Source organism: Pleurodeles waltl, chromosome 3_1 (assembly GCF_031143425.1).
Source record: "Pleurodeles waltl isolate 20211129_DDA chromosome 3_1, aPleWal1.hap1.20221129, whole genome shotgun sequence".
NCBI lineage: Eukaryota > Metazoa > Chordata > Amphibia > Caudata > Salamandridae > Pleurodeles > Pleurodeles waltl.
Window position 1 is genome coordinate 412081804 of NC_090440.1, and position 13394 is coordinate 412095197.

Sequence of the window (13394 nt, forward strand, 5' to 3'; positions counted from 1 at the left end):
GGGAGAGGGTGAGTAGGGAAATGGCCGACAAGGTGACCATGTCCTCGATACTCCTACCGCTGGTGGCATTGCTAAGCTACGTGAAGGACAAACCAGCACCTGAACAGAATCCAACTGCACTGCTCCTGGTGCTGACATGGCGCACAGTGGCGATGTGAAGGCGCCACTGCCCGCACTGTCAGACTGGATTCATGATTCAATATTTAGCAATGAACAACTATCGACCTACTGGGATATAATACCAAATCCAAGTAGACCTTGGGACATCTGGGCACCAGTGTCTCTCTATCTACTGAGCTGTGCATTGGTGCGGCCAGACACTGACTAGATGGGGCTGGCTGTTGTTCATCCACCCAGAATTCCCAGCAGGGACACAAGGAAGGGGGGGGGGGTGGATCGTGGGCACAGTGAAAATGTACCACTTGAGTGTAAATTGAGAGGATGGTGTGCACACATTCACTTTTTCTGGTGGTTACTGGTATCTTAAAAATAAATAAAAAAGTTTAGAAAAAACGTATTTTCATAATAAATACTCCATTCTGCACATCCCTCATTCTGCAAAGATCCCTGTGGCAATGTCACACAAAGAGGTGCACTAGCCTCTCAGACTAAAATATTCAACAAAACTTTGTCAAACAGAGTCATTCCCTGCAACAGAATTAAGATACTGGTGTTTGGTAGGCATATGCTGTGATGACCAAGTCACATGCAACCTGACATATTTTTATTATAGGTACACCTTGGGCTAGTTCTTTTTACACTAATTTGTAATGCTTTTTCATACAGGGAACCATCACTCAACAAGCGATTGTTTGTTTACTTTTCTTACAGGCTTTCTCTCTCTTAACAGAAGACTAAGGCTTTTCTGGGTTGCAAGCGGTGGAAATAGACTAACCTTGGTTGGATGTGGAGCTGATTAGGATTACATTTAATTTAATGATCTAATGTAGGCTTGAGTACAGCCAACACTTCTAAAACTCTTAGCCAATATAAAAGCAATAAGAAAGACTGTTTTAAATATGTGAAAAGCAGGAATTTATACGTTCGAAAAGGGCCCCATCATGAATATGTTCACCAGGTTAAGGCCCACCAAAAGTGCTGTAAATAAAATCAGATGAATTTACGAGACCTTTAAGAATGTCAGTTCTACTGACATACGAAAAAGTGAGTCATATGAAAAAAATTAGTCTAGTTCAGAGGTCACTGAAGTATGGACAAGACTGTCAAAGCACTAAATGTCTGCTGCTAGGGATTGATAGATTTCTGAATGCACTGCTCCCTAAACCTGCTCCATCTTCCTGAATACATTCACTTTAGGAAAGTGAATTTAGCAGCCAGCACCACATCAACAGGAATCACCTAAGTCTCTAAAGTTTTCTTTCTTGCAACTTCCAGGTATGAAGAACTATGGTCTTGTAAAGACAAGACCAATGCGTTCGTTTAAAGATAGAGAACCAGGACTAAGATGGAACATCTTTAAATATCACTTGAGTTTTTAACCAGAAAGGAATAATTAGAACGACTTACAAGTGACACTCGTATATGTTCTGAATCACCTGCAATGAACAGATAACAGCAGGGAGAAGCAGAGCAGGACAAATGTCCACCTGAGACTGGCAGCACCCCCAGCGATCCTTTTTGAGAGTCCATCGATAAATAAGAGAACATTTACATTTTGCAAGAGTGACAATAGAGGTCCATGGGTGAAACCTCAGTGTTACAAATATATTGTCTAAAACATGGGGCTGGAGTTCTCATTAATGAATTTATTTTGTTAAGTGGGTGATCCAGTAAATGTCATAACAGATATTAAAACCCAAGAAGACTTCGTCAAGCAAATCAAGATTGGAGAATTCTGATTGATTCCTATTGTTAGTAATGCAGAATAGGGTAAAGAGAAGTGTTGTTTTCTTTCACACAATGACATCTTTACCAGTTTTCTACAGCACATCTGCATTATAATTGGCATTAATGAACTTTACAAGTAACAGAGAGGAGAACATTCGAAAAAGCAAGTTAAAAGTTGAAATACCAAAATTACACAATAGTGATGTTGCTTTATGTCGCTGGCATCGCTATGCTTTACACATAACAAAGAATAAAGATGTTAGGCAGTAGTAAAACAGTCATACAGTTTTGAAAGGGGGAGGAATAAACATCATAAAGATCTAGTTAATTCAAATGAAAAGTTTAAAAATTCCTTGAAAGGAGGATCATGTTGTGTTCTTCGCTCAACAGGCTGAGTTACTGCGCCACCCGTGAATATGTGATGTAGTGCTTGACAGTTTTTTTTTATATCAACTGTTCCTGAAATTGCTAGTTGTTGTTCCTGAGACAGTGATGTCAACTGGTTATGATAAGCAGGTGGTTTAATAATATAAGCAGTTTTGTGAATGAGGCAACAAATTTTAAATTTGATTCTTGAATCCGTTGGTAGCCAAGGTAAGTCTTACAGATTTTGAGAAATAAAACTTAATCTTCTTGTGGGGCACCAAAGTTAATGGAGATGTCCTCCATTAAAGATTTTTCCTCTCTAGGATAACTTTTGGTCTCCTAAAATTCAAAGAGTACAATAATCTGTCTTGTTACCATACCTGAATAACACTTGGCCAAACCTACAATTCTCTCCTGTTTTAATGTAGTATTTGAAAGCTGAAGACATAGGTGGGAACATTCATCAAAACCAAAGCAAACACTTTGTTCAGAAAACATGAAAATATCGAGCCAACATCCCTTGACCTCCTGATTCTGGCATGTATGATGTGTGAAAAATAAATTATGCCACTTCTAGAGGTGGAGCCTATCAGATCTCAGGTCGGTGATGCAGCAGCGTAAACTAATTCAAAAATTTGATCCAGTCTGCTACCTGGAGATACATCAAGCTAAGGAATCTACAGGAACGAATATCTATTAGCAAAATATTTTACTCATACACTAACTTGGCTGAAGATCTCAGGTTGATATATAATTTGCAAAAACATCAAAGTTGATGCACGTTTCTCTCACCTGCTGCTTTGTCTGTGACCAACTTGCTCACTTTATTCTCAACAGCAGAAATAGTCTCTCCAGCCACTTGTTCGGTCAGCATGCCTGTCTGTTTCAAGTTGAAAAATGTCAGCAGATGGTCTGGCCCATAACTCTGTGGAATAGATGTTAGATCAATAATCACTCCTGTGCAGCACACATTTCCATTGCAGCTACCAGTTTTGTGTTTGAGAAAAATCAGAACATACTTAACCTTATTTTAGATTTGTATGTCTAAACCAGAAGTGTATATTTAATGAGAATGGGAAAAGGATAGAGGTAATACAGAGAAAACAGGTTTACAAGATGTTCATCAAGGGCAGCTAGACACATCTGAAGCCTTATTACCTGTTTTCTGAGGTGGTATCACTCTAGAATAGGAACTTAATGTGGAATATGTGACTTTATCATGCTAGTATTACAAAATAACAAGACTCAATGAACAGTTGTTGCAGGCAACTAGAGACACAATTGTGCTTTCCATCCCATCATAGCAAGTGTTCATAAACAATTAGTATTATTTGAAATACAACTTATCACAAACTTGTGGCTAAAGTATTTCTGAACAAGAATAGCATGTGAAATGAAAAACAGATAACATACCTTTAAGAAAAAACATATAATTTGTATAATTTTCTAGCACATTTGATGCTCATTGATGGAAGCTGGCTCTCTATATAGTGCAGGACACCATTAGGAATGCCATTTGTTTGCTTTTCCCCTCTTCTTGGGATGAGAGGTGTCCATCTCTGCTAACTCTCTCTTAGTCAGGGCAAGCCCCAGCTTACCCAAAAAGGTTACCCACAAATGGAGTAACCCCACTATGACCAACAGGGTTTGCTATTTGACATGGGGTTGGAACACCACACCAAGGATAGAGCAATCATAAAGTCTAACACCCAGCAGAGGCCAGTGACAGCTGTCAGTGGCCCAGAACCACACCTTTAGCTCTTCACTAACAGGTGAAGGGGCTAAATCACAGGTTTCTTTGGGTTCGGGGTGCCTGTCTTCTGTTTGGGGGGTATATATTGTAGCAAATAACCTTCTTTCACTCTCTTTTCTGTTAGCCAAGGAGCCACCAACTCAAACGTAACAGTTGCTTGACTAGTTAGGACTTCTGTGGGTCAGACTAGGCTTCACCAGTGCCAACTTTGGAATTCTTCTTTACTGGAGCAGAATCTCCTTGGCTTAATGGAACCTTGGCTAAAAGTTGCCCACCTTGCCTACACTTCTTGCTATACTTTTTTGTTTGAGGCCTACTTGCACTCACTGCAGGGGCAGCACCTCCAGGATCACTGGAAGAGAGCTGGCACTGGACCAGCTCCTCTTTTGGGCTCTGAACAACCTCTGGGAGGTCATTACCAAGGAGACAATCAAGGGGGGAGTCTTTGCTGACTATGGAACCCAGTTATTTCTAGGGGCACTAAAGCCACAGGCCTGATAGTGACCTCCTTGGGATAACCCTTGCCCTGGCAGTCTCACCTGGTATATACTGGTTTGAGAGTGGCAAACTGTCATGCCCAATAGTGTGACTGACACAGGTATCTCTCAGGGCAGTGTCTGAGATTCCATTCACCAGTAAGTGGTGGAAGTATTTACTCCCTTCTGGAATCTTCAACTCACCTGTGGGCCCCACTTTCCAGTTAAAGGCTAAGAGGGGCTCCTCATCTGAGGAATCGTCCCCTATAGCTACACTGGCAACCCCTGGGGGTTTACTAGTTGGTTTGTTTTTAGGACATGAAGTGTCCTTGATACAGTGTCATCTGTCTACAGTCATGGCACCATGCCTTAGTGGCATCCCAGTTTTTACCCTGGTACCCACTGTTGCTTTGTGAGTTGTCTTGAGACCCACCCTCCCTCACAAAGTTTCAGAGACTACAACCTACAAGGCTTCTTTCCATGAGGGCATTGTAAAGCCTACAAAAATAGCAAAATGGTGCAGAGATTCCCTGTCCCCAAGGGTGGTAAGGAGTAGATAAATTAGGCAATTCATGACACGTAGCTCACAATGCGTCGTATACATCTTGGAGCGTCTTTGTCATCTGAGGTTTGTGGGGAGCACTAAAGTTACACTGAAATTATTAATGATGTTATAAAATATGTCATGAGTACTGTAATATCTAGGGTAATTAGCAGTACATTGCAAGGGCACAAGGCCACTGTAACCTTTGTTTGTTTCAGTGAATTTCTAAGTTTTTTTAATGTTATGTAATTGCAATTACTTTACATTCATTCAAACACCACCGCGCATTGCCTTTTTTGCCCTGGGGATTACCACCTCCCCAGGCCTTTCATAAAAAAGACAGAGGGACGCGCAGATCCCCCTCCATTGGGCTCAATGAGCCCCGGGGACCACCACCTTGCTGGGGCCAAACTCCTTGATTAAATAGGGAAGTGGCGTATGGATCCCCCGCTGGACCAGTTTTGGCCCCAGGGACACCATCTCCTAGGGCCTGGCCATGTACTGCTGGATACCCTGGCCCTACCCAGGGCACCACCTTTACCAAGAGGGGGGACCGCGGGGGAACCTCAAGGCCCCTATGGTCCCAGATGACTCCCGACCTCCTGTGTGAGCCAGCATTGCTCCAGCACGCCGGGAGCAGCTGGAAATCCAGCTCCCTGCGTGCAGGAAAAATATATTGATCCGTTTCCCTGCCTGCATGTCTGCAGGCAGAGAAACAAATGAAAACTCAGCTCCTAGTGAGAGGGAACGGTTTTTACCCTACGCTTGCTGGGAGGAGAGTTAGTGTTTGCTCTTGCTTGGAGGGAGCTGTCACAGCTTCAGGCATATACAGTTTTGGTTGAGGGACGCCTGGCTGCCAAGATAACTTCACAGACTTTGGGTGGCAGGTCAAAAGACGTCAACTGTCACCGCTCAATCTCCACGCATGAAGCCATAGAGTTGACAGGTTTGGATGGAGGACCCTCCCCTGTTGCTGCGATAGAAGATCCTCCTGGAGGGGCAGTCTGACAGGAGGAACTATGGCCATGCTCAACAGCTCGAAATACCAGACTCTTCGTGCCCAGTCCAGAGCCACCAGTATAACTTGGGGCCAGTCTCGTCTGATCTTCTTCAGAACTCTGGGCAGAAGTGGTATGGGCGGAAAGGCATACAGGAGGCCTGAATTCCACTCGCGACGAAAAGCTGACATTTTGCGTTCTCTACGGAGGCGAACAAGTCTAACCAAGGTTCTCCCCACTGCAGGAAAAGACCTTGCTCCACCCCCGGATGGAGACGCCATTCGTGATCGACCACGCATCGTCGGCTGAGTTTGTCTGCTCTGGCATTCAAGGAACCTGCCAGGTGTTGAACCACCAGGGAAATGACCTGATGTTCCAGCCAAGTCCAGAGGCGAAGAGCCTCTTGACAAAGGGTCCACAGCCCCACTCCGCCTTGTTTGTTGCAATACCACAAGGCGGTGGTGTTGTCTGTGAACACCTGCACTGCTTTCCCCTTGAGAGAGGGAAGGAATGCTTTCAATGCTAGTCAAATCGCTCGGCGCTCTAGATGATTGATATGGAGCCCGGTTTTCGCCAGAGGCCTCTGATCTCCGCCTCTCCCATCTGTCACAACTAAGACCTGGTTGGGGAAAGGAGAGGGATCTGCCCTTGACCCAATCCCGATTCGTTAACCACCACTGCAGGTCTCTCGCAGTTCCTTCTGAGATCTGGAGCTTGTCTGAGAGATTCCCCTGATGCTGCGCCCACTGGAACTTCAGGTCCCACTGCAGAGCCCGCATATGCCATCTGGCATTTTGAACCAGAAGGATGCAGGAGGCCATAAAGCCCAGCAGCCTCAGAGTTATTCTCATCAAAATCCAGGGCAGAGGCTGCAACATCAGTATCATATCCCGAATATCCTGGACTTGCGTTTCAGGAGGATATGCCCCAAACTGCACTGTATCCAGAACAGCTCCGATGAAAGGGAGTGTCTGAGAAGGAGTCAGGTGTGACTTCAGCACATTGACAGTGAACCCCTGTGAATGCAAAAGGTTTGCCATAGTCTGGAGGAGGGAGATGATTGTCTGAGGCGAGTTGGCCTTCAACAGCAAATTGTCGAAGTAGGAGAAGACTGGAACCCCTAGCCCGGGCAGATGAGCTGCCATCACTACCATCACTTTCATGAACACCTGAGGGACACTGGTGAGGCCAAAGGGGCGCACAGTATACTAAAAGTGCTTGTGACCTACCACAAATCGTAGGTAATGTCTGTGGGCTGGTAAGACGGGAATATGGAAGTACTGGGAAAGGATAGTCTGGAACTCTAGGCAGCACTTGCACAACCTTATCCCAGAGAGTATGGGAATAGCGACCCAAAAGACATGTGGTGTTCACGGACCGCATTGCTAGACTGTTGGAAAAAAACTATTTCTTCCTCAAATTATCCAGTCTTTTTGATTCCCTATCCGGGGGTGCAGCAGGGAATGCACCAGATGAAGAAGAAGCCTGGATGACAAGGCTTTCAGGCGTGGGGATGGCAGCGGGCAATCGTCCTATTCACAGGAGCCCCTATGCTGGGTCTGGACCAAGTACCCAAAAGGACGTCTGTCAGTGCCTCATTAAAGGGAAGAAGGGGCTCAAAAGAGAAAGCCCCTGGCTGAAGCCCGTCAGTTAGGATATTAGGCCTAACCTCCATAGAAGGTAGCTCAAGGTCCCGGACCTCAGCCGCCCTTCTCACCACCATGGAATAAGAGGCACCCTCCTCCGTAGCCATGGTAGGAGGAGAGGGAATACCAGTGTCTAGACCACTGGCATCACCCATATCCTGTACCCAGTCCATTTGGGGTGCCAAGCTGGTATTCTAAAGGATCCAGCGTCCCCTCCATACTCTCCCCATATCTGTCCCCCAGGATGGAGAACAGAATCGGCTTTGAGCGATGTTGTTCCGGCTTCGGGTCACTGGGTATGAGAATGGGCCCAAACGACGTAGGGAGCGTCGATGTCTGACCCGACGCCGGGGAAGGTCGCTGTGGCATGACCAACGTTGGGACGGATCTGAGATTGGATCTGACGACTTTGAACCCGAGGTGGCCCCCACCAACTCTACTGTGCTCGAGGGCACCGAAGGTGGGTCGGTCTGCCAAATAATGAGGTGCATTGCCTCATAAAATTCCTTGAGCTGGAAAGGGGTGGCTCCGGCTCCCGGGAAGTCGGGGAAGCACAGAGCCGACCCAGATGAAGGCTCCGATGACAGAGGCCTAGAGCGTCAACGCTCTTCCCGCGCTGCATCGTCCGAGCGACGGTGTGAAGTTGAAGAACGCTTGTCCATCTTCGACGACTTCTTTTTCTGACCCGAATGTCCCAATGACTTCGAGAACAAAGAATGGTGGTGACTCCGCGGCCAGTCTCAAGACCTTCCTCTTGAATGAGACTGTGAGCGCAGTGGAGTCGAGTATCAGGCTGCCATGATCTTTAGGGACCGCTCCCTCAAAGCTTTTGGGTTCGTGGCCTGACACTTGGAGCATGACTTCAGGTCATGATCGCGCTCCAGGCACCATAGACACACGAGATGCAGATCTGTCACCGACATAGTTCGGTGACAGGAATCACAGGGCTTGAATCCAGTCTTGCAGCTCATCCCTCAATGCATCCACGAACTCGTCAAAAAATGACTGATGTAGCTCTCTCCGGATCTGTGCGTAGGCTGGTGTGGAAAGAAAAGAACTGATGTCAGTGCGCCGGAGTGGCGCCTATATACAACCGCGACATCATCACCGTGAATACAACGCCAGCGATGCCCGTGGAGTCGACCAAGCCACCTGACGGTACGCAGAGGTACTGCTCGAAGAAAAATCTCAGGTTCTAGTCTGACGTCTGGTGAAATTCAAAGTTAAAGAATCTGCAAACTAGAAGTCTCTATCAGATACACACTGTAATTAGTGTACTGCAGAAGTACCTTAGGACTGAGCTGAAGTTTGCATTAGAATCTGCAATAAAGTAGACTGTATGGGAGGCTGCACAGGAATCGCAGGCAAGTGACAGTTTTTGTAGGGGTGGTGCCTCAGCTTGTTCTTGAGAAGAATACGTCCTTCGTGGGGATGGAGCATTAGGTTGTGATGCAATATCATCTTCTGAAGTCCTATTAACATCTAGTAGAGGCAGGTGGAGGCCAGACTGTCCTCCAGGTCTTATGGGAGGACAGTGATTCAGCTCTCATCGAAGAGGATGAATGCAGAGATGGGTAGCCACCTCGACAATGAGAAATGCTGCAGAGCTGACCAAAAGGATGCTTAACAGCTTAACCTGTAAATGTTGAAGTATGAGGTTTCAAAGTTGAGTACTGGCTGGACGTACCTCTCAGAGATGAAAATTTCAACTTTGAACAGGAATAGGAGTGCCAATGACCTCAACATACCATCTATTCACCTCCTGACGTGCTCACTATGCACTCACACAGGCACATCCTGCAGTAATAAAGACACATTACTCACCCTGCACTAACAAGCACACTCTTCAGTTATTAAATGCATCCCATCCTGCACTCACCCAGACACACATTTTACAATACACTGCCACATGTACACTCACTCTACACTCTTACAGGTACACTCCTTCCCCTTCACTCACTCACGCAGGCACTAACACCAGTACTACCCCTCACTGTCTTAGCCACGTCACTGTGGTGAGTTTTTTCCCCAGAAATTAAAACTGTTAGGCAATATTTTCCTTTTAATAACTAAGGTGCTCTGCATTGCCACAGAGAGATGTCTGTTTAGCAGAAAAGCCCCAGGTAAAAATGGGACAAATTATTAAAATTTGGACTTGTATACATTGCAAGCAGACCCCACAAAGGTGCCCTAAGGTTTCAAGGGGCCTTTAATCAAATGTAAAATGCTCCTGTTTACTGCATCAACACTTACTTGGTAGGTTGCTAATGTGCAGACTAAGGACAGAGCTCTTCCCTTCCTCTTGTACAGTTCTCAGGAGTGCATCAGAGCTGATAGAGCTGGGTGCCTCCTGACCGCTGCCCCCTCAGTCTCTGGCAGACAGAATCACCCACAACAATATCCGCATAATAGCAAGGTGTCACTTCACATCACCAAAACTTGTTGCCCTTCAGGGTGTGTGGGATCGCTATGTCGGGGAATGCATGGGCACTTCCAGTTCTCAGAGTCACTACACGAAATGTGAAACCAACAAAAACTAGCTGGGATAGAGAATGTATCCTTTTTGGGGCCATATGGATATGTGGTATTTCTAACCTCAGAGCTTCATGGCAGGAGTAAGCTCTTTATGCCATGGCATGGGGAAGAAAGCAAAGGCTCAACCCTGGTGCTTGGAGTGCAAGTCCCAGCATACAATGCTCTATTGTTAAATGCTAGGCCTATGGAACCATGTCATTATGTTTTGACACAGTGGTCATCTTAGATGACAGAAAACCCCTTGAGCACCAAGAGGAATGCAACAAGCACTCATTTTCAGTGGCAGCACACGTTAGCCCAATCATATCTTGTACTCAAGGGAACCAACATCTGGGTGTGACAGAAAACCCCATGACCACCAAGGGGAATGCAACAAGCACTCATTTTCAGTGGCAGGACACGTTAGCCCAATCAAATCTTGTACTCAAGGGAACCAACATCTGGGTGGAGCCAAAGCCCCTCTCTCAATAATGCTTTTTAAAAGTTATTTTTCTGTTGATCACAATGTCTGGTGAAAGCTGCACTTTCAAACCACATCTAAAATGGTTGGGAGGAGAAACAACATCAAAAGGTATTTAGTGGTTTTGACAAGGAGCAATTCTGCTTGGCATTCAGTCTCAAAATCATCAAAAAGAATTTGAGGAGAGCAAATAAGGTGAGCAAAGATTTAGGCCCTCATTATGAGCCTGGTGATCTTCTGAACACCAGGGATAATGTGGCGGTATCACAGGCAACAGGCTGGCGGTGTTTACCACCACATCTCCACTCATACCGCCATGGCGGTATGAACAACCATGTCGGAGATGTACATCTCCAACTCAGTGGTGTGCATTATGAGCCAGCTTACCGCCATGGTTTCTGTGGTGTAGCGCCACCACAAAAATCATGGCGGTAGGTCTACCAGTGACAGGGAATGCCTTCCCTGTCACCGGTAGATGACTCCCCTACCCCCCCCAGCAAAAGCCTGACAGCCCCCCCACACAAATATAGCACCCCCTACGGTTACAGCACCATCCCACCCCCTCATCCCTGTACGTGCACACATACACTCACACGAACCACGCATACACCCATTCACTCACACTACCATCCACGCATTCACTTACTCTCATCCATACATGCATTCACTCACACAAACTCACACGCATTCAGGCATGCATACATCAAAAAAACGCATTCACTCACACGCATACACACTGACATGCAGACATGCACTCACTTCACCATTCATACACACTGACATGCAGACACACATTCACTTCACCATTCATACACGCATTCACTCACGCATACAACCACGCATAAACAACACTTACAGTCGCATTTACACACATGCATACAAACACACAGACACCACACACAACAACCCCACCCACTGACCCCCCTTCCCTGTCGGTCAATCACTTTACCTGGTGGTCACAGTGGTCGTCCGGGAGGGAATGGGGTCCATGGCGCTTGCTCCCCTGCCAGCACCCTGCACACAACACCGCCACACCGTTTACAGTTTCATAATATGGCGGGCAGTGTTGTGCTGACGTGACGGTGGCTGTGGAGCAACCTCCATTAGACCGCCGACCGCCAGTATGGGGGTCATCTGGCGGGTTTGAATTTGGCTGTCTACAGTATAGACAGCCGAACTCATAATGAGGGACTAAGTTGCCAAAGCTGTATCTTGTGACCTCACATGATCAACCAAGGGCCATAGAAGCACAGTTACATAAAAGAGGCATTGTAACATTTTACAGTCCACTGCATTTTAACATTTTACAGTCCACTCCTGCTGGCTTGTGAAATCTGGGGTTTAATTCGACATTGTATGGAAAATGTAAACAGGAAGGTGTGCAATTTCTAGGCATACAAATGTTTCAGCACCCCAATCTCACTAAGGTATTTTTAGTGGTTATGAATATTCGTGAAGACTCCTGATGGAGAAGCTTTGTTAGCTCTGTAGACATAATTAGTATCATCCACCTAAAGTTGCAGACATTTTTTACTTCCACATCCCTAGAATGAGACTATGATCCAAAATGGTGCTTGGATTAAATTAAATTACTAGCGACTTAAACATGTACATTTATGTCTGTGGAAAGTTTCAATACTTTTTTTTCCTCAATAGAGTAAATGAGAGTTAAGAGAATGGTGGGTACATTCACATTTCCATATAAAGAACACACACTATAAAAAAACAATAATCAACATTTTAAGGAGAAAACTGTTCCTTTAATTAGTGATTACAGTATACAATTTGAGGCAATTTACACAGAAGGGCAGGAATGCCTGTAACTCCCTCATGGCAGAAGTTTAAAAACAAAAACTGTGGATGAAAGCAGAGGGGCTGGTAAAGACAAAAGAACAAGTTACTTACCTTCAGTAACACCTTATGTAGTAGAGACTCTATCGAGCTGCAGATTTCTCACCTTAGAATAGTCCCCAGGCATCAGACTGGATATAGAATATGTGCATCAGTAGGTGGCACTGATCAACTCCATGTGACAGATGTGACATGGGCAATGCTTATATAGATGCCACTCCTCAGTGCGGACATCAGTTTTTTTTCATGACTCTTTCCATGCAGGAAGCAGAGAGCCACGTCAGAAGGCTGCTTTGCAAGTGTGCTGAAACTAAGGGCCTACAGGGACCTTTTTAGGGAAAAATTTCAGTTTCGCACGGGGACATTGGGAGGGTCAGTAAGGGATTTGCAGCTAAACATAGTCTTCTACCAGATAAGGAGTTACTGAAGTTGCAACCTGTTTATCTGATAGAGACATATAGCCGCAGATTCCTTACCTTAAAATAGATACCTAGGCAATACCTCCCTGGAGGTGGGTCTGCAAACAGATTTGGACCAGGAAGTTCTGGAGGACTAAACAGGCAAAATGCTAGTCACAATGTACCTGACTATCCAGGCAGTAGTGCTTGATAAACGTGTGCAGAGATGTCCACATTGCAGCTTGACAAATTTCCAGGACTCTGTGATTATAGATGATGTGGAGCAGAGACCAGAGTCCTTTAATCTACACCTCTCCCAGATGGCAGCCCATAGTGATGCATCTGTCACCACTCTGAGCTCTGGATGGGGAGGTGGAAGGGTCTGCCACAGACACAATTATGGTTGTTAGCTACCATTTAAGGTCTTTTGCAGTTCCCTCTGGTATCTTGACCCCATCAGAGAGACTCCCCTCATGCTGCTCCCACTGAAACTTCAGGTCCCACTGTAGAGCCTGCATA

At 45.7% G+C, this 13394-nt stretch overlaps 1 protein-coding gene across 2 annotated transcripts in view; it reads right to left on the minus strand.

Annotated features, from left to right (window-relative positions):
• VPS33B (VPS33B late endosome and lysosome associated) overlaps positions 1-13394 on the minus strand; it is a 691895-nt gene that overhangs the window by 164912 nt on the left and 513589 nt on the right. For both annotated transcript variants that reach the window (XM_069222652.1, XM_069222653.1), the window contains one exon: positions 3007-3139. In XM_069222652.1, the coding sequence (XP_069078753.1) occupies positions 3007-3139 (133 nt within the window). The remainder of the gene's footprint in view (positions 1-3006; positions 3140-13394) is intronic.